This window comes from Labrus bergylta, chromosome 13 (assembly GCF_963930695.1).
Source record: "Labrus bergylta chromosome 13, fLabBer1.1, whole genome shotgun sequence".
NCBI lineage: Eukaryota > Metazoa > Chordata > Actinopteri > Labriformes > Labridae > Labrus > Labrus bergylta.
In genome coordinates this window covers 4399140-4417362 of record NC_089207.1, presented here as the reverse complement: position 1 = coordinate 4417362, position 18223 = coordinate 4399140, and the positions used below count along the sequence as shown (strand labels likewise).

The window sequence follows — 18223 nt, the reverse complement described above, 5'->3', positions numbered from 1 at the left end:
AGAAATATCACCAGCAAATCAGGTAACTCTTACTTGGGAATAACACTTGCTTGCAGCATCAATGTCATGAATATCAACGTGAAATTAAAAAAAAAAACAAGTTTTATATGAATGTATGTAATTAGATTTTTGTCAGGGGAGCTGACTGTAAACAGGCAAGGCAAGCAAACACTTGGGGCCCCAGGCAAGTAAGGGGCCTCCCCGCGTTTAAACCACAGCATTGGCTCAAAATATGACAGGAGGACAAATCTCACAGGAGTCACTCTTGTTGCACTGTCAAGCGTTGCATGCATTATTGCTGTGAAAACATTTGTTTGTCAATGAAGTCGACGGTTTTTACTGTCCTTCATATGTATGTTTCACATTTATTCATTATTTTTTGTTGGTGTCATATCATTTATGACATAATGGTGATAAATTCTGGTTGGAAATTTTTCCTAGGGCCCCAACATACTTTAGAATCGCCTCTGCTTTTTGTAATCTTAGATGTAAACACAACAGCAGCTTTTTCATTTGAACAATTTTTATTAAGAAAAACAGACAATAATAACAGACATAAAACATAAAGACATCAAATCTTTGGTTATGAAAATATTAGCACCATGGTACAAAGGAGAAATACATTATATTTTTCCCTTTTAAAGTTGTCATATTCTATGTCTTTGTCTTTGCATGTGGAAGATCAGCAAACAAAATACTATAATATTAAGTTAACTGTTGTTATGAATTGCAGCAACATTCAATTTTTTCTCTGAGTCTATCAGTTGTAATACATTTCTTTTGTGTTTCCCATGAACCTTGATTTTAGACAAATGGATAGTGTGCCACCTCCAGACTTTGCAACAGTGGAGGAACTTAATATCTTCAGTGACATTATACTGCCCTTCCAAACGATAATGAATTAGGGTTACAAAACAGTCCCACAATATTATTGGTTGAATGATAAATAAAAAAAACATTACAAAAAGTACATTTCATTCTTATGCGTTTCTTGATTTTCTTTGAAATGAAACTAAATACAAGCAGAGTCAAAGATAAAATACTCAGAGAGATTTTTTTCCAAAAGCAGAATGGACTCAATCGATGCATATGTCTGTTAAATATAATGTTCTAGTTTTAACTGTTAAACTGTTCATGTTGACAGGTTGGATTTGTATTTTCTGGTATTGACCAAAAGCCACTTATACCAGTTTAATCTTGCAGTTTAGTATTTGACATAGAGATTATTTAAAAATTGTAGCACACTGTTTACATGTTGTAATATAATGTATGGAGTGGTTTTTCATACTTCTGAGCAACTAAAGAGTATTCTTTTCACCTCCGCATTTCTGCAAAAAACATAAACCTTCATGCAAACATTAAAAAATACAATTAATATTACATTCTTACTCCTTGAATCTCACTCATGTGAGCAATTGTCTGTCATCAACATATATCATGAATGTGATTATTTATTTTGCCCGATTTATTTTTTGTGCTCCTACAAATGCGTCAACTGCCATTCAAATATCCCCTAAAAAGCGTAGGTGTCATTTAGTTTGCTCCTGCACTGCATTTGCAACTGAGATGGTAACTTGGGAGGTTGAGACATTGAGCTATTAATAATAAGAAATAGATAGAATACTCAACTTAAGTCCAAACGTAGTCTTTTACTGGTTGCATGACCAGAAATGCGTTCACTCCAAATACATGACCAAATGGCTACAATGCAAACTAATTTACATGATGGCCTTTATCAATAGCAATGCAATACATGGTAAGGATCCACACATTTTCTTCCAAAATGAAAAACAACCAAATGTTTCTCATGGAATTTCACATTCTTTACCACATGGGGTAGCTGCCTGTTTTGATGAGGAGCAGGGTACAAAACAATGTCACCAGAAGTGTGTGGTTTTTTGTATTTTCTTTTGCATACACTTCACATTATATGCTTTATATGTTTGTGCCCTTCTGGGGTTTGGCACGTTTCTTTATATATAATACATCTTGAACAATCTTCATATTGTTTTTTGACTGACATTTATATATTTTATGATATTGTATCTTCAAAGCTGTCAAAGAAAACATCTTTTTTTTTCATTTCCACCAATTATAGGACTCCAAGGCAGTAATGGCAGTATAAAAGCTGTTGAATATGCAGACTCTCATACCTCAGGTTTTTCCCAAGAAATTATATCTTCACCTCTCATCTCTGCTGATAAGATCAAAATTTGTTGACTTTAGATTAGGAGATTGCGTGTCTGAGGTGGTTTATGATCATGATTAATTTCATACAAGTACATGCTACCCTATGTACTCACTGAAGCCCTTCCTTCCCTGTAGTTTTAGGTTTTACATCGGATATAACAAATACCCAGAAAAGGAGGAGTGCACATATTGCCCAGCATAAAGTCCTGATGCCTGATCTGAGGGCAGCTGTAAATACACAGTGTCCCCAGGTTGTAGAGGTAATACGGCACTCCCTGATGCTTGATCGAGGAAACCCTTCTTGTATTCGTCATATGTATACATCACTGGCTCGTTGTTCCTCATCAAAGCCACCCACACATTAGCACCTTTGCAATGAATGTGGTAGGCAAAGTAATAAATGCCAGGCATGTCACAGGTGAAGATTCCTGTCTCGGGATTGTAGTTTTGACGACCATTGTACAAGAGCTTTTCAAAGACAACTGGAGTGCCCACAGGTGGAAATGGAGTCGTTACTATTGCTGTGAAGGCTGGCATTTCCAATCCACTGGCCCCCATTACTTCTGCCCCATTGCCTCCATACTTGCCCATCTTGTCATAACTACCAGCCTTGACACCATCTACTGCAGGGCCCATCTGGGAAAGCACTCCAGCCATGTCAGGAGACACACCAGATTCTCCAGGTGGGCCTGGGGGTCCAGGAAGCCCAGGCTGACCGGGTTGTCCAGCGGGTCCTGATAGACCATCTTTGCCTGGAGGTCCTATGGGACCAGGAAGACCTGAGGTCCCCACACCTGCAAGCCCAGGTGAACCAGGTGTACCGTTATCTCCTTTTGGCCCTGGAAGACCGGGAGGCCCAAGTGGTCCTGCTGTGCCATCCATTCCTGGGATTCCCTTAGGACCTTGAGGTCCTGCTTCACCTGGTAGTCCACCTTGTCCTTTTGGCCCTGGAAGTCCTGAAGGACCAGGGTTACCAGGTAGTCCTTTATGCCCATTTTCTCCTTTGGGACCACTTGGTCCTGGCAGACCTCTTGGGCCAGGCTCTCCCTGCTCTCCAGGAAAACCATCCTTACCAGGTATCCCTGGAGCACCCTGTTCCCCTTGGACTCCATCAAGCCCTTTAGGTCCTCCTTTTCCACAGTCTCCTTTAGGACCAGGTGCGCCTATACCTCCTGGGGGTCCCATAGGGCCAGTAGGACCTGCTGGACCATTTGGTCCAGGTGGTCCAAGCATACCAGGTAGTCCTCCATAGCCCTTGTCTCCTTTTGGTCCTGGAAGTCCAGGTGGCCCACTCATACCTTTATCACCCTTTGGTCCCGGAAGTCCTGGTTTACCAAATCCTGGCAGTCCTGGCTTTCCTGGCAAACCTGGTGGTCCTGGATAACCTTTTACACCTTGCAGGCCTGGCTGTCCTGGCAGACCATTTACACCTGGCTTCCCTTGACCAGGTATACCTGGTGGGCCAGGCTGTCCTCCGTCACCAGTTGGTCCAGCTGGCCCTAGCTCTCCAGGATGTCCTTTATCTCCCGGTGGTCCATGTGGCCCTGGTGCCCCATTCAACCCTGGCTTTCCAAAACCAGGCAGCCCTCTTGGACCAGCAGGACCTGGGGGCCCTGGGAATCCTTTGTGACCAGGTTGGCCTGGCAGACCCATCCCCTTGTCTCCTTTTGGTCCCGGTAATCCCGGTAGTCCTGGAAGACCTTTGTGTCCTGGCTCACCTTTCAGCCCTGGTTGGCCTGGCAATCCTTGTACCCCTGGTTTACCTATTCCAGGTAGGCCAGGTGGTCCCGGGGTACCCTGAGGCCCTGGCTGTCCTGCTGGCCCTTCTTCACCCCTAGGACCCATTTCTCCTTGGGGCCCTGGCTCCCCATTTCCTCCTGGCTTGCCCTGTAGTCCTGGTGAACCTGGTTTTCCCACTGCAGGCACTCCTGGTGGACCAGGAGATCCAGGTCTCCCCGCAGGTCCTGGCTGTCCATTACCTGAAGGCCCAGGAGGTCCTGGAGGACCCTCTGGCCCAGGGGGTCCAGCTGGGCATGGCTCCCCCTGGGGAATTCCCTCAGCTCCACTAGGGATTGTTAGACCTATGAGTAATGAGAAAAACGTGCAATAAGATTGTGTTTATCGGATTGTCAAATGGGCAGCAGCACACAGTAATTTAATACAACTCTATACACTCTCTCTATACATATCTAATAGAAAATAAAGAAACTTTGTGTCTTGTTTTGTTTGTTTGTAAGATTTTTATTTTATATTTAGAGGACTGTGGGTCACTGACAATTGGAATTTTTGATTCTCACCTTTGTCTTGGCCACCATTATAGCCGCCCCCTTTGCGAGGATTTTCTTTGCCTTTGTGCATTGGCATCTGGGGTAGCTCCTTCCTGTATTGGGGATACTGTATATAGGGCCCCTCTTTGCCAAGGTACTGCTGTTGGGGATATCCTTCCTTGCCCATGCCCATGTGTTGGAGGTGCTGCATTGGCTGGTATTGCTGAGGATGTTGCTTGTGGCCATAGTATGCCCCGGCACTTACACAGGTGAATACTACTAGTTGTAGCAGTGCAAGGATGAGGAGGGAAGGGAGTGGAGGCATGGTCAAGGCCTGTATAAAAGGTAAGAGTGACAAGATATGAGGGAGGGAACAGCTAAGCATTTCTTGATGTTACATTGTCCTCCACTATCACTGAAAAATTATTGTAACAAGAGACAATGCTTTGTCTCCCTCTGCTGGACATACATTAGATCTGCATACTGGTCTTATGAACAGTTAAGTCAGTGGGTTGAATTTTGTTGTAGGGTCATTGACAGCTTAGAATCAGAAAGCTTCAATTACTGTATGCCATTTGCACTTAGCAAAAGTTATCCTTTCTCCAAGAATAACCTTGAGCATTTCTTCTATAAAAGCCACAATAAAGATTTCAATAAACAAAGATGTTTTGAATGTTTTACAGCCTAAATTACATTAACTTTTAGCACTGGACCCCATTGATATACATAAATACTGTTCTAAACACATTTAATATGATAATAAATAAAGTCAAAGGGTTAACGTAAGGGTTAGTTCAAGTTCAATCACAACCACTGCAACAAAAGCATTTATTTTAAATATAAAAATTACGCACAAAATAACAGTGAGGAAATGATTTTGAAAGTCTGTGCAGATACAACCATTTAAAACATTAACATCTTGGGTTGCCTCCACCACAAGGTTCCAAATGTTGCAAAAAACTGAGGGAATAGATTTTTGACCTACTGCTGTATGAGTGAAAGGGGTTGTGCTCAAGAACAATGATAGTAATACATGTAATATACAATTTAAGTTACTATCTCACAAGCCCAACTTGGATGAACTGCATGTACTATGGTTGTCCACAAGAGGGAGCCACCATCAGTGTCACATAGAAAAGCATCTTCAACATTTAAATCTGAATGAAAGTGATTCCTTATGGAAACTGAAATAATATATTTTTATTTGCAATTGATTTGCAAAGCACCAATTCCCTTGTTATTTCTAGATTGACAAGTGTGTGAGGGTTTTCTGCCACATTTTAGTAAATTAACCATGGTGCACACTTGTGATACAGGTGTTAAAGGAGCATTCTTGCCATTCCTGCAGCATAAAATCAGAAGTTGACACATAAAATTAATCCTAAGACATTTTAAATTGAAACAATTCAGAAATATCTTAAGCTACCTACAGTTTCCACAAAACATTGCAGTGCTCGCATCCTGTTGCAGAGGGCCACGCACAAAGGAGCGAGGAGCTTTGTTATAAGCTTTTTGGTCTGCAATAAAACGTCTGATCCAAAAGTATACATTTGAACGAACACAGTTGTGGTCCAGCTGTGCCGTTCAGGATCATAGCAGAGCATTAGATAGGACATTTGCTTTTGCTCTAACCCCACGATCATCTTGCTTTAAGCTGTTGGTTTATTGAGTTTTATTTGAAAGCCATCTACACCTCAATCTCAGTCTACTCACTTCCTGCCACACTTCCCAGCCAGGGTTAAACTGCAAACCCGGCCATGATTTTATTCATTCATTTCTGCTGTAACCACATCCTCAGTGTCCAATCCATCACTCGCTCTTTGGATCTTTTCCGCCCTCTGACCTTTTCTCAGTCGACTGGTGATTTTGACATGGCCGTGCCACTGTCTCCCCCAATGAGAGCCGGTCTTTGAAAGAAGCAAACGTAGTCTCCACAGCGACAAAGACCAGACATGCCAAAGAGGCCACCGAGGAATGCCAATGTGTTTTTCCCAACAAGAAGTGAAACCTATTTTCCCCCAAAGAGTGAAAGCTGTGGTATTTTCCCAGTTTCATAATTAATGATAGGACATATAGAGAGTGTAAGGTGTGAGCATTAAGCCTTTTCTATACTGTGTTTGAAGCTGTGTTCAGATCCTGGAGTGCTTAGATGGACACTATCTGGGACAAGACTGACTATGAATAAAGATAATAGAAAAGAATGAGAAAGTAAAGATACCATCTGTTTTGTTCAGGGAGTAAAAAAAACAGGAGTGCATCTTAAGTTAACGGGTAAAGGAGGCCTGAGGATGTTTTTGGGATTAAAACACTCTCACAAAGGTTGTCGATAATTTAATGCACTGGATTATAAAGGGACAGACATAAAAGGCTTCTAAGATTTGACGGCTGGATTTATAGGTTAGAAGACAGAGGTGCATTGATGCTAAGACATTTTTCAAATTTTACTATTCAGACACACTTTGCCTACAAATACTCAAGAGTATCAATGAACTACAGAGTTATCAAGAAACTATCTCACTTCATGCCAAAGGCAGAAACGTTCTCTTCTTTTTGACAAAAGAGAACCATTGATTGGCACTAAAGCTCCAACAGAGCTGAGTGATATGGATAACACCAAATGTACTTGATATGAAATAATTTATTCATTTATTCTGATTTCAGAAAATTAAACTGTATTCTACAAAAGCTAAGATTGCATCAAAATTATTCTGAAATGATGAACATGTGTGCATACACACACATGTTCATAAACACATGATCCACATTAAACACAGATTTAATTTCAGATATTTATCCACTTGCAGAAACATTCATTGGATTACAGTTGAATTAAAATCTGGAAACATTTTATATATTGTATAGAATTTAGTTGTTATGTATATAATAGATAGTGAAATATCGGCAAACATAAAAACACATTTAAAAAATGTCGATGTCTATTTTATTTCCAAATTTCTGTTGACATGTTTTTATAAAATATCTTGCTTTGAACAGAGTTTTCTTATTGGACACTACAAAATGACAACTTCAATGTTGAGTCATGTTTTTCTTTGAATAAAACAAAAAATACAGAAACGAATTGTTTAAATGATAAAAATCAAATACCGTGGCAAATTTTCACCAAGTAGAGTGAATACAGATTTGTGATGTATAGTGTGATATAGCATGTACAAATATTTCACAAACACACGTTAGCACGTTGTGTGAGCTGCTGCGACCGGAAAAGAACGTCCAACAGCATCAAGCCACCATGGATAGTACAGTCCAACAATCTGTGTACCACTGAACCATCACCTGCACTAATTATCTCTCTATATAACAGAATATACACACAGACCATTAAGCTGCAAATATGCTTAAAAAATACATTCTTGGGCGCTGGTAGTCCTATGGTTTGCGCGTCCCATTTAAGCAGGCTGTGGTCCTCCAAACAGGCGTCCTGGGTTTGAATCCGACCTGTGGCTCTCTCTCTCCCTGATTTCTGACTCTATCCCCTATCCTATCAATAAATAAAGGCACAAAAAGCCCCAAAAAATGTATTTACATTTTTACATTATATTTTTCTAAGTTCTATGTAGTCATCGGTATATATTTTAAGAGCAAAGTTACATTTTCAACTTGTATTTTTAAGTTAAATACACACTGTTTTATGTGTAAACAGTTTTGTTATACTGTAATCCTTCTCAGCTCTAATTTAATATTTATTTCAAGTTATTCTTTTATTGTACTTAATTAAGTTTGTGTTATTTTCACTTTGGCTTTGGCAATGTAATTGTATGTTTTCCATGCCAAAAAAGCCCTTTTGAAATGAACTGAACTGAAAGAAAGAGAGAGAGAGAGAGAGAGAGAGAGAGCGAGAGAGGGAGAGAGAGAGAGTGTGTTTATGTGTTTTTAAAGGGTTGGGAATATTCTGACAAAACGTGCGACCACAGATCAGAGGGACTGCTCACAACGAGGGTCTGTTCAGTGTCACATAGCAACACTGTGATGTTGTCATGACAACTGCAAAGTGATGCAAACACCTCCTGTCTTTACCTGCTGTGCTTCTCTCCAATACATTATTCTACATAGGTGTTCGGCCCAGAGCGACTGGTTTACACTTTCATAACCTAACCAGAAATGTCCATATCTTTAGAAGTAGCAGAAAATGGAGAGAGAGGTATTTTTGGAGTTTAACAAATAGACTAGAGCAAAGAAGATGTCATATCAAACCTTAATATTTTAAAAGCTAGAATCATACTTCCATCTGTATTCATACAGATGTCAGACACGGAGCAATAAACTAATGTGCCACAACAGTGAGAAGTCATGATGGCGTGAGTGACATGTTGTGAGCTGTTTCTCACATTTGTCAGATGAACGGTTTTAATTTCTCACACACTGGTGTAAAACAGTTTGGCTCCATCAGTGATGACTCTCTGACAAGCAGCCATTTGCAACAGGGACTAAACAATACTGCCAACCATGTTTTACATTTTCATGTCAGGGTAGATGTCACCCATCTGTCATACAGTTAACACCTTTTTTTAGACCTGTTTGTTTTCGTGGCAGGAAAAACTAATGGAACTAATTTGGGGCTAACACATCAAAATGCAAAGCTTTCTTATTTTTTATTCAGAATCCATAGCATATACAGTCTGTGTGGTTTATTAAGGAGGGGTGCCTCATGTCTGATTGAGCTGTGAGCTCAAGTTTTGGAAACATGAACACAAAGAGGAAATATTGCAGACAAAAGAACAAGTGTATAAATTATCCTAATTTGTTTAAATCTGAACTTTAAAAAAAATTTAAAAGCCAATTTTTTTTCAACAAAACTACTGTAAGGCTAGTGACTGTGTGTGGCTGCAGGTACAGTGTCTCTTTGAGTCAAAGCTAACAGCAGCATGCTACCAGTGAAGACATCCCTCATCCCAAATATGCCTCTGTACACCCACCGCAACCAAAACAGCATTGCCACCTTCAACATGCAAGCTCCAGGTCCCCAAAACTCATTTAGTCCCACTACACCTCGGGCTGTGTGCTCCAGCATCCCAGAGTCACCCCCCCCCCCCCACGCCGAAAGCTGAGTGTCATACAAATCAACATTTTTAACCAGATTGTTGCTCTAAAGAAAAAGTCAATTAAACAAAATAATGTTGCAGCAATGCCACATCTGATGGAAAGCAGATCGTTCCAGCCAAAGGTGAAATAACTTACCAAAGGTAGAGTCAAGGGACCAAACCAAAAAATATTGACCCTCTTGTCATGAATGTGCATATCTATTCCTGCAGTTGCTAAGATCTTGAAAAATAATATAATATAATAATAATAATATAATTTTATAATGATAAAATCTGAAAAATAACTTGTAGGTAGCTTTTGAGTGAACACCCCATTGAGTAGTTTCTTCCAGGGAATAATCAGAACTGATTAGACGTCCTGAGTTCAAGTCCTGGGACTGTATCCACTGTCCTGTCTCTAAATTAAAGGCATAAAAAGCCCCAGAATAAACTTGATTTACATTAAATTCATCTTACATTATATTTTCATTTGTCTTTCAGTAAAAAAAAAGTAGTACAAATGTCCAAATTTGGCAGAATTTAATCATTTACATTTCTGAGCCCATCACCTTCAGTGACGTTCAAAAATCAGATTTTACCCAACCTGAGACAACAGCGGAGGGTGACGGCCAGGTACAAGTATCCGCTTGGACTCTTAATTGTTCAACATCTGCTGCTAAAATAATATGTGGCCGGTCACTCACCACTGAGTTCACAGCACGTCCCACCTGTGCCAGACGGGCTCAAAAATAAGCCAAACCTCAAAGTTGTCTGCAGTGCGCTGTATGTAAAATGTGTGTGCTTATGTTCCTCCTGCTACTTCCAGATGTCCATAAATTTGACACCTTAGAGAAACAAAACAATGAATTGTCTGTCAGGCATCAGAGGACTCAGTCAGTCAGCCTTCACGAGGTGTCAAGTTCAGATGCAATCTCCAGAATCACATTAAAACAAAAACAGCCGTGCCGATGTGATGAAATGATACTACAGTATAATCAAACCGTGCATCTCTCATATTCCCATTGGCAATTTAAATAACAGAGGAAGGCTTTTCTACACCATTTAAAAAAAAAAATATTTAAAATATTTTCAAAAATTTTGAAGGATGCTAACTAAGCAAACAAGCAATAATTTCACATTAGTTATTTATTATTATAATGCTTTTTTTTGTGTGGGGCGAAGGCTTAGCCCCTCCCCTAGGAATTTTGTATAAAAAAAATAAATAAATAGAATTTTGACGTGAGTTATGACTGTTGATCTTCGTTGCTTGTTGACTTGATGGATTGGTTCGTGTACCTCAATATTGTGTGGGAAAACAGAAACGTATCGACGTAAACTAATTGACAGTTAGGTCAACTTGATGTTACAACAAGTGTCCCAGAATTTCCTCTAACAACAATAAGCTCATGTTAACCATAAACGAAGAAGAGTTGAGTCAGCTGAAACAATGACAGATGGCTGCTACTGTTTTGTTTACATCGTGATACCAAATGAGAGGAATATGCTTGTTACTGTTTCCATAGCAACAGATGAATCATCTTTACAGTCATAGGCCATATCTCTTTTTGTTCACTGCTAAAGCACTGAGTAAATGCACTCTCTGGTTGTGGTAACTTTTGGTTGTTGTTGTTGTTGTGTACTTTTGTGTAGCCTATTTATAGGTTGGAATTAATGATGCATTTCAGTTCTGTACATGGAATAAATTCATATGTTTTATTGTAGCCTAGATATATTAATTTAGCATTTTTTGTAGGCTACTTAAAAAAATCATTACAAGGTACATAACAGGTCTTTGTAATTGGCTGGTGAGCTCTTAAACATGGCTGTAGCCTACTTTAGATTCAAGAGGATTTCTTAATCAGCAAAAATAAATTAATGAATAATTCTTCAATTTCTTGACAGGCTGAGATACTGTTATTTTTTTGGGGGAAAAGGGGAATACCACATTCAATAAATCAGTCTCTGTGTTAAAGCCAAATAATTGAATGCGAAAATATTATGTTACAAAAGACCTGTTATACTTTGATGGCATTTGAATTTAAAACTTTTATGTGATTGAGGTAATTTGCATTAAACACATCAACATCCAGTAATGTAGAAGAGGAAGGGGGCGTAATTCAGAATTGCTGCTCATGAAAACACATTTGGCTTCCTTGGTTTGTAATGCATACACACGCACGGACATACATTTTGTTTTTTACACTTAATACTCCTAAAAAGCCGAATCATGGACAAGGACTGCAAATTATCCATAACTAGATGGATCATCAACCGATCCTATTGCATCGGTTGCACTTGAATTAGATGTAACAAAACCTACATGTATTGTCCGTGACAAATAAACTGATAAATAAAATAAATAAATCCAGGGACAGGGCAGCAGACTCACACAGCTCCCCTCTCATTCATTAGTATCAGATGGAAATATTAGCTCTGGGTCTCCAGACACATCTGTCTATTCTCTCTCTGCTGTCAGATCTCTCCTCTCACCATCTCCCTTTCTTCCTGTGTGTCTGTGTGAACAGAGCGATGCCTGTTCTGCACCATCTTTTACCGTCTGCCTCGGTTTTGTCAGTTTGCCCTCGCTGGCCCTCTCCCTTCCTTTGCGAAACATCCCGATTCATTGACCTGAAGCCTCTCTGTGACCTTGCAGACTGCGAGACTTGATGTCTCTTTCAACCTCCTCGCTAAAGCAAAGAATGGTGCTGCAGAAAAGTCCACTTGTGCTGAGATGTGAGCGGTATTTATCACAGTCTGGGAAAAGAGTTAAATTGACCATTTCATCGTTTGGTGTTTGGAGTGTTCTCACTCTCGCTTATGCGTTTACTTTCCTTGTGCTTTATGTTAATGCATGCATGCAGAAAGAAAACATTACAGCATTCGGGACCTTCACTGTTCTCTTTCAGCCAAATAAGCTCTTTGAGTCTCTCTCACCGCACATAACGAGCAGCCTGACCAAAAGCTGGTGTTTAATTCTCTTGAACGTGTCTGGCAAACCACTCCGCTTTCCTACACACACACACACACACACCGCAAAACCATTTACAAATTTAACCTTAAGCCAGCGGTGCTCATGCACTCAATCTTGGTAAGTAGCCTGAAGTTGTGGTTTCTCTGCGAAAGGAAAAAAACATTTGCAGCTCCTCGGCTCCCTAAACACAACTTTTATCGCAAAGCACACCTCGTAAAATTAACACCTCCTCAACTGACGCTGCAAACGTCCTCATTCAAACAAACCCAGTACACACACCAGAGGAATACAGCTAACACACACACACACACACACACACACACACACACACACACACACACTTTGCCACAGCTGTGCAGTTAAATGACCAAAGTGTTTGCATCTCTGCCTCTTCTCTACACAACCATTATTCTTGCCGTCCATTGAGTCCTGTGCATTCCTAAAGTTTGCTGAATGATGTGTACAGCAGGGTACAATGCAGGATGCACACAAACACACACAAATACAAGCACACACACATTCCAAAGGTTACTTCTTGCGCACAATAGATATGTTAAGGTCCTCTTCTACTGCAGCATTTTTTTTGCACACCGAGGTCAATAAAGGGCCAAACACTGATTTTACAATGACGCAATGCAAAGATGAATATAGGAACATTGGAAAGAAAGGGAGAAAGTGAAAAAATGTTTACCCTTTATTCATTTATGACCGTTCATTCACAAAAAGGGTGAGCAGTGCTTAAATCCTTTAGAGACAGGTTTGATAGTTTCATTTGCATAGGATATTATTTGTATTTTAAGGTGTATTCCTGATTATCATGCACACAGATCAGGTTAGACATTTGTTAAATCAAAATATTATAAACATATGTTGACTTAATATGAGAAAATGATTTAAACTTTATCTTCTTAAAGGATCAATGATTTGACAAATAATTGCACTTCTCAGTATATTTGAACAGCAGAAACTGCTTTCAATCCAAACACACACCCCAAATCCAAAGGTCTGAAATGGGCCAAAATATTTTTCTTTACACCGTTTTCATTTATTGCCTGAGGAAAAAAAAAACCTACATTTATAATTTCTTGGGTTCAACTTGTGAGTTCTTGATATTTTTCTGATTTTATAAAGAGAATTCTGAATAAAACTGAGTTCAAAATGAAAGCACCATTTAGCTAGTGAACCAATCGGACACTTTATCAGAGGAGTTCATTAAAAAAAAGTCCAGAAATCAGGCCGGAGAGACAAAGCTGCCCAGAGAAATCTGTGAGTGTGTTTGCACTGCAGTCTCTTCTCACCAAACTGATGCTTTGCCCCCATCACATACATCCGACAGTTTGGCTTCAGCTTTCTGCATACACACATGCACACAAAACACTTGAATGCATGTTTGCCTTCAGCACAGGCATTCTCTCACAGGACGGACATACAGCACACACTACACTAAAGCTCTCTAAGGTCCTGGCTGTAATAATCTAATATAAGAGATGCTGTAGCAGCAGCCTGGGAGTCAAATCTCTCTCAGTTAGGAGATGTTCTGCCTGCTTCTCTGCAGAATGATGACGTACAGCCATGAACCCCACAGCTGAAGGCCATATTTATGAAGCCTTTCAGATACACCAGCAGCTCAAAGATGATTGCAGTGACATCAAATATCCCCCCCCCCCAAAAAAAGTTTGACATTCACAGAATTTCTCTTTAATGGAATATAAAAGCATGTCTCTGCAGAAGCAACAGCAACATCTGTATTTCTTTAAAAATAGATATTAAACTATATATATTGATTGACATCTTGTAATTATCTATCTTGTTTATGAAATATTGATATTAAAGTGTTTTAATAAGAGCCTCTCTTTTAGTCTTTCTTCTATTCCTAATTCAAATTAATGGTTTAAAGAAACCATTCCATTTCAAAAGACAGCAAAACGTAAATACTTTGTTTTACTTTGTTACGCCTCTTTCTGAACATATTTTCAACAGATATTCCTTCTAAAGCATGGCTGCAATAAAAAAAACTTATGTTGACTCATTAGAAAATGTATTGGATAATTAAAGTGTTAACTAAACTCAGACTGTGCAAGCAATTCATTTAAGTTCTTTAGAACTTCTTAAGGTTCTTTAAAACGTTTGGGTAGATCCTGAAAATTCCACATTTTAGTAGATTAAAATTAAATGAATAATAAAATCCGGAAACACTTACTGACGTTGTGGAAGTACTTACAATTCATGAATGCAGTTCATTAAGGCAACAACAAACTTTCAAGACAGTTTTTTTTCAAGAAAACATGCATTTATGTCCTGTAATTAAAATGGTAACAGAGATTTCAATCAAATGAAAAATAAGCATTAATAAATAAGGTCAGTGCTTACCGTCGTGAGTGACTGGTTATAGGGGAAATAATCACTGCAGTCAGACAACTAGAAGAAAAAGCAGGCGGACAGACCACCACACGGAGGGAACCCTGGGATATGTGCTCATTAGAGACGCACACCTTGTAGACACAGCTTATATTTGCTGGAGGGTGGAGCCAGCCGGGTGGGTGGGAGACTGAGTGGAAGGGAGGGATGGAGACTAACTTGACTGAGAGTAAATATCACCTCTCGAAAAAAAGTTATTCCAAAATTTATAGTGGCAAAACATGTTCACATCCCCCTGCTGAGCGCCCACAGTGTATGACAATGATAAACAGGAATGTTTCCCTCATTACTGTAGTGATGTTCAGGGTCAGTGAGTGCTGTAAAAATCACAGCAGTTCATTATTCCTACGTTAGGAGCCAAGACACAGGAGCCGCTTGTTTCACCTGTCCTGGCACTCACCTGGGGAAAATAAATTATAGCACAGGCGTGGTTCAATACACACAGACGAACATCATAATCATGATTTGAAATTAAACATTTAAATCGCACTTTAATGTTCAGTAATCTATCATTTAAATAGATCTCCAAACAAAATAAGTAACATGATGTACTTACTGCGCGTGTAATGAGACTTTATTCTATTGAAATTCAACCTCAACTACCTCATTGAAACAAATCTAAGAAAGTAGAATACAACTTTATGCTGGTATTAAAAACACGTTTTAATTTTTTTAATCTAATATGATAAAAATGATATAAATGATATAAAAAAAACAATGAGGTTGTGATAAGGCTTTAAAAAGTGCACAACCTCCTATAGATCAAAGTAAGAAGCCAGTGTGAATGGACCGTAATCCTGGGGTTGTTTTGTTGGCCAGCAGGGGTCATCTCCACTTCTTGCAACAACAAAAAAAGAAGGTCTTGGCAAGTCAATAAGAACATGACTCTGATTGTCACTTAATTTATAAACTCAGTTTATAATCTGTGAATTTTTCTAGACTAGAGCGTTATCATGATGCCAGATTTAAAAACTTTATTATAGTTAAAATCAAACAATAACCATACCTGTAACGATACCATGACATGACGGCACTCAATATTGGGTAATTTTTTGATACTGTTAAACAAAAAAAGCAAGGAAAACCTTCGCACTGTCTCAATTGCACAAATTCAATACATTGGTAACATTTCAGTACAGAAATGGTATGCATGAGATTTAGACTGTTTTCTCTCTTTCAAGGTAGCTTTTGGTTAAAATATGACAGACAAACCACTTTAAAAAAAAAAAGGTTTAGCACTTTAAAATTGTTTCGATCATTAAAATAATGAAGAGATTTTTATCATTTTAAAACATATGGTATCGAAAAGTATTGAATTATCAAAAAATGTGAAAAAAAATCAGATACTGCAGTGCAACAATGCAGAATTTAATGTCTTTTAAATCTCCATAAACAGATACGTACATTCAAATGTAGCCAACAATCCTTTTGTTGACATTGTACCTTTTAATGCCGACCTTCTGTAACCTAAGTTAGTAGTCGACTGTAAAAAGCCAGAACTGACAAATAATATCTTGAACTGAGGCCGAAAAAAAAATCAGGTCCCAGAGGCTATATGTGTTTTATTTTTTTTGCCAAAATTAATATTTCAATCAATACAAGAGTAAACATGAATTACTTAGCATTTGTTTAACCCATCTACACTCCAACCCAACTTTCATAGTAATACACACCTGTAAGCAAGAGTCCTGCTGGAGGGCAAAAAAAATGTAATTTAATATAATTTAATAGCAGACAAAGGTGTAAAACACAAGGATGTACGACTTAAATGTAAACTATTATAATATTTCAGAGGTAAAACTAGCCTCTGTGTGTAAAATGATATCCAACATAGTATGAACTAGCAACGTAAAAGACATGAATGCATCTTTATTTCTAACTTTCAAAATACTGTCACACTACTTCTTAAGTCGATTTTAATAGTATAATAATATTTATTTTCTAGCTCTGGTTAAATTGATTTTTTAAAGGACTCCATCCATCACTGTGTTTTGTGCACTCAATTGTAAATAAACGATGTTAATGATTTTTGGGTTCAATAACATGAGCGTCATCTCCGCTCAGTGTTAGAGTAACATCTGACTTCGTCCACAAGCTGAAGGAAATACGACATCCTTGCTTTTACACCTGTCATAGCAGCAGTTTGAAATATTTAACCAGCATTAAACATGGCTGATGAGTACTTAGAGGAAGCCTTCAGTCACGGCTAAGGACTAAAAATACTCATTTTCTCAGAGGTTCTTTGTTAGGGTGTGACCGCAGACACTTTCCAGGGCAGGTTTGACACCTGTCTACAACAACCTGACGTGTCCAGTCACTATAAGCAACACATACACGTACAGCAATGACCGTCTATGACCCACTATACCTCCGTGATTCTGTTTGTTTTCTCTTTAATTTCCTTTGCGTCAATCGCTCTGCTCTTTGCTCTCGTGATTTTAGATACAGAACAGAGGCCTGCAGTGTGTCCAGTTCGAGGATGGCTTAATGTGTGTGCGTGTGTGTGTGTGTGAAGCATCTTGGGTGCGTGCGGTTCTAAAGTGACACAGTGGTGTTAAAGGGCGGATGTCCTGTTGCTTCTCCAACAGCTTAGTGCCAGCTTAGTCAGCTAAATGCTCTCAGCCCGCCTCTCGAACCGAGGGGCTGTCAGTCTTTTGTGATGATGTGATTATGTTCTTTGTGGTCCTTAAAGTTTGGTTTCTATGTCTATGAATCAGCATAGCTTGTAATTGTCCCCCAACCCGCCCACTCAAACACCAAACTCATATAGAGGTAATGAATGCAACACGCACACACACACAGGCACACACTTTGAGTTGCGGTGTGAAAGGTACACGATAGCCAGGGGGTAATGAGTTGTGTGTGTTTGCCCTCGTGCTTCAATTCTCTCCCTGTTCCATTAATGAAGCCTCAATGGGCCTCACAATTGCCTCTCACCAGCCGGCCTGCACCTGTTGTACTGTGTGCTGCTTTGCGTGAAAGTAGACCCGTTGCACGAGTCCTTAGCTTATCTCAACCTCTTTAGCGAGATGACCTCCAGAAAGCGGCCATTTCCAGTCCAATGATGAAATTAAAAAATACATCTGAATGAGTAATGTTAAATGAATGCCTGACTCTGTGTTTCCCAGAATGTATGCTACTGTTTTGGTTCAACCTCAATAAACAAAGTGGTGACATTTACTCTCCAACAGCTCCTATGAGTCACAGAAGAGCAGATGGCTGTTTAACTTTGTCACCACTGTAACTTTGCTAAATCTTTGCTCATGATGGATTCATCTACAAATCGTCTTTGCGGATAACTTTACAGCTGGAGCGGGATGTGTCTTGTCGCGGCAGCT

General features: G+C 39.2%; 1 protein-coding gene across 1 annotated transcript; it reads right to left on the bottom strand.

The window, feature by feature from the left end:
• Window positions 1-505: 505 nt before the first annotated feature.
• col8a1a (collagen, type VIII, alpha 1a) lies at window positions 506-14994 on the bottom strand. The gene is made up of 3 exons (XM_020651240.3): window positions 14838-14994; window positions 4488-4791; window positions 506-4271 (listed from the first exon to the last, which is right to left on the bottom strand). Exons 2-3 carry the CDS (start codon window positions 4780-4782, stop codon window positions 2335-2337), a joined length of 2232 nt encoding a protein of 743 aa, XP_020506896.2. The 5' UTR covers window positions 4783-4791; window positions 14838-14994; the 3' UTR covers window positions 506-2334.
• Between the last annotated feature and the right edge of the window lie 3229 nt (window positions 14995-18223).

Coding starts and splice junctions, on each gene's coding strand:
- col8a1a (XM_020651240.3), bottom strand. CDS start 4,782: ATGCCTCCACTCCCTTCCCTCCTCATCCTTGCACTGCTACAACTAGTA. Junction 4,272..4,487: donor TAATGGTGGCCAAGACAAAG/GTGAGAATCAAA, acceptor CATTACTCATAG/GTCTAACAATCCCTAGTGGA.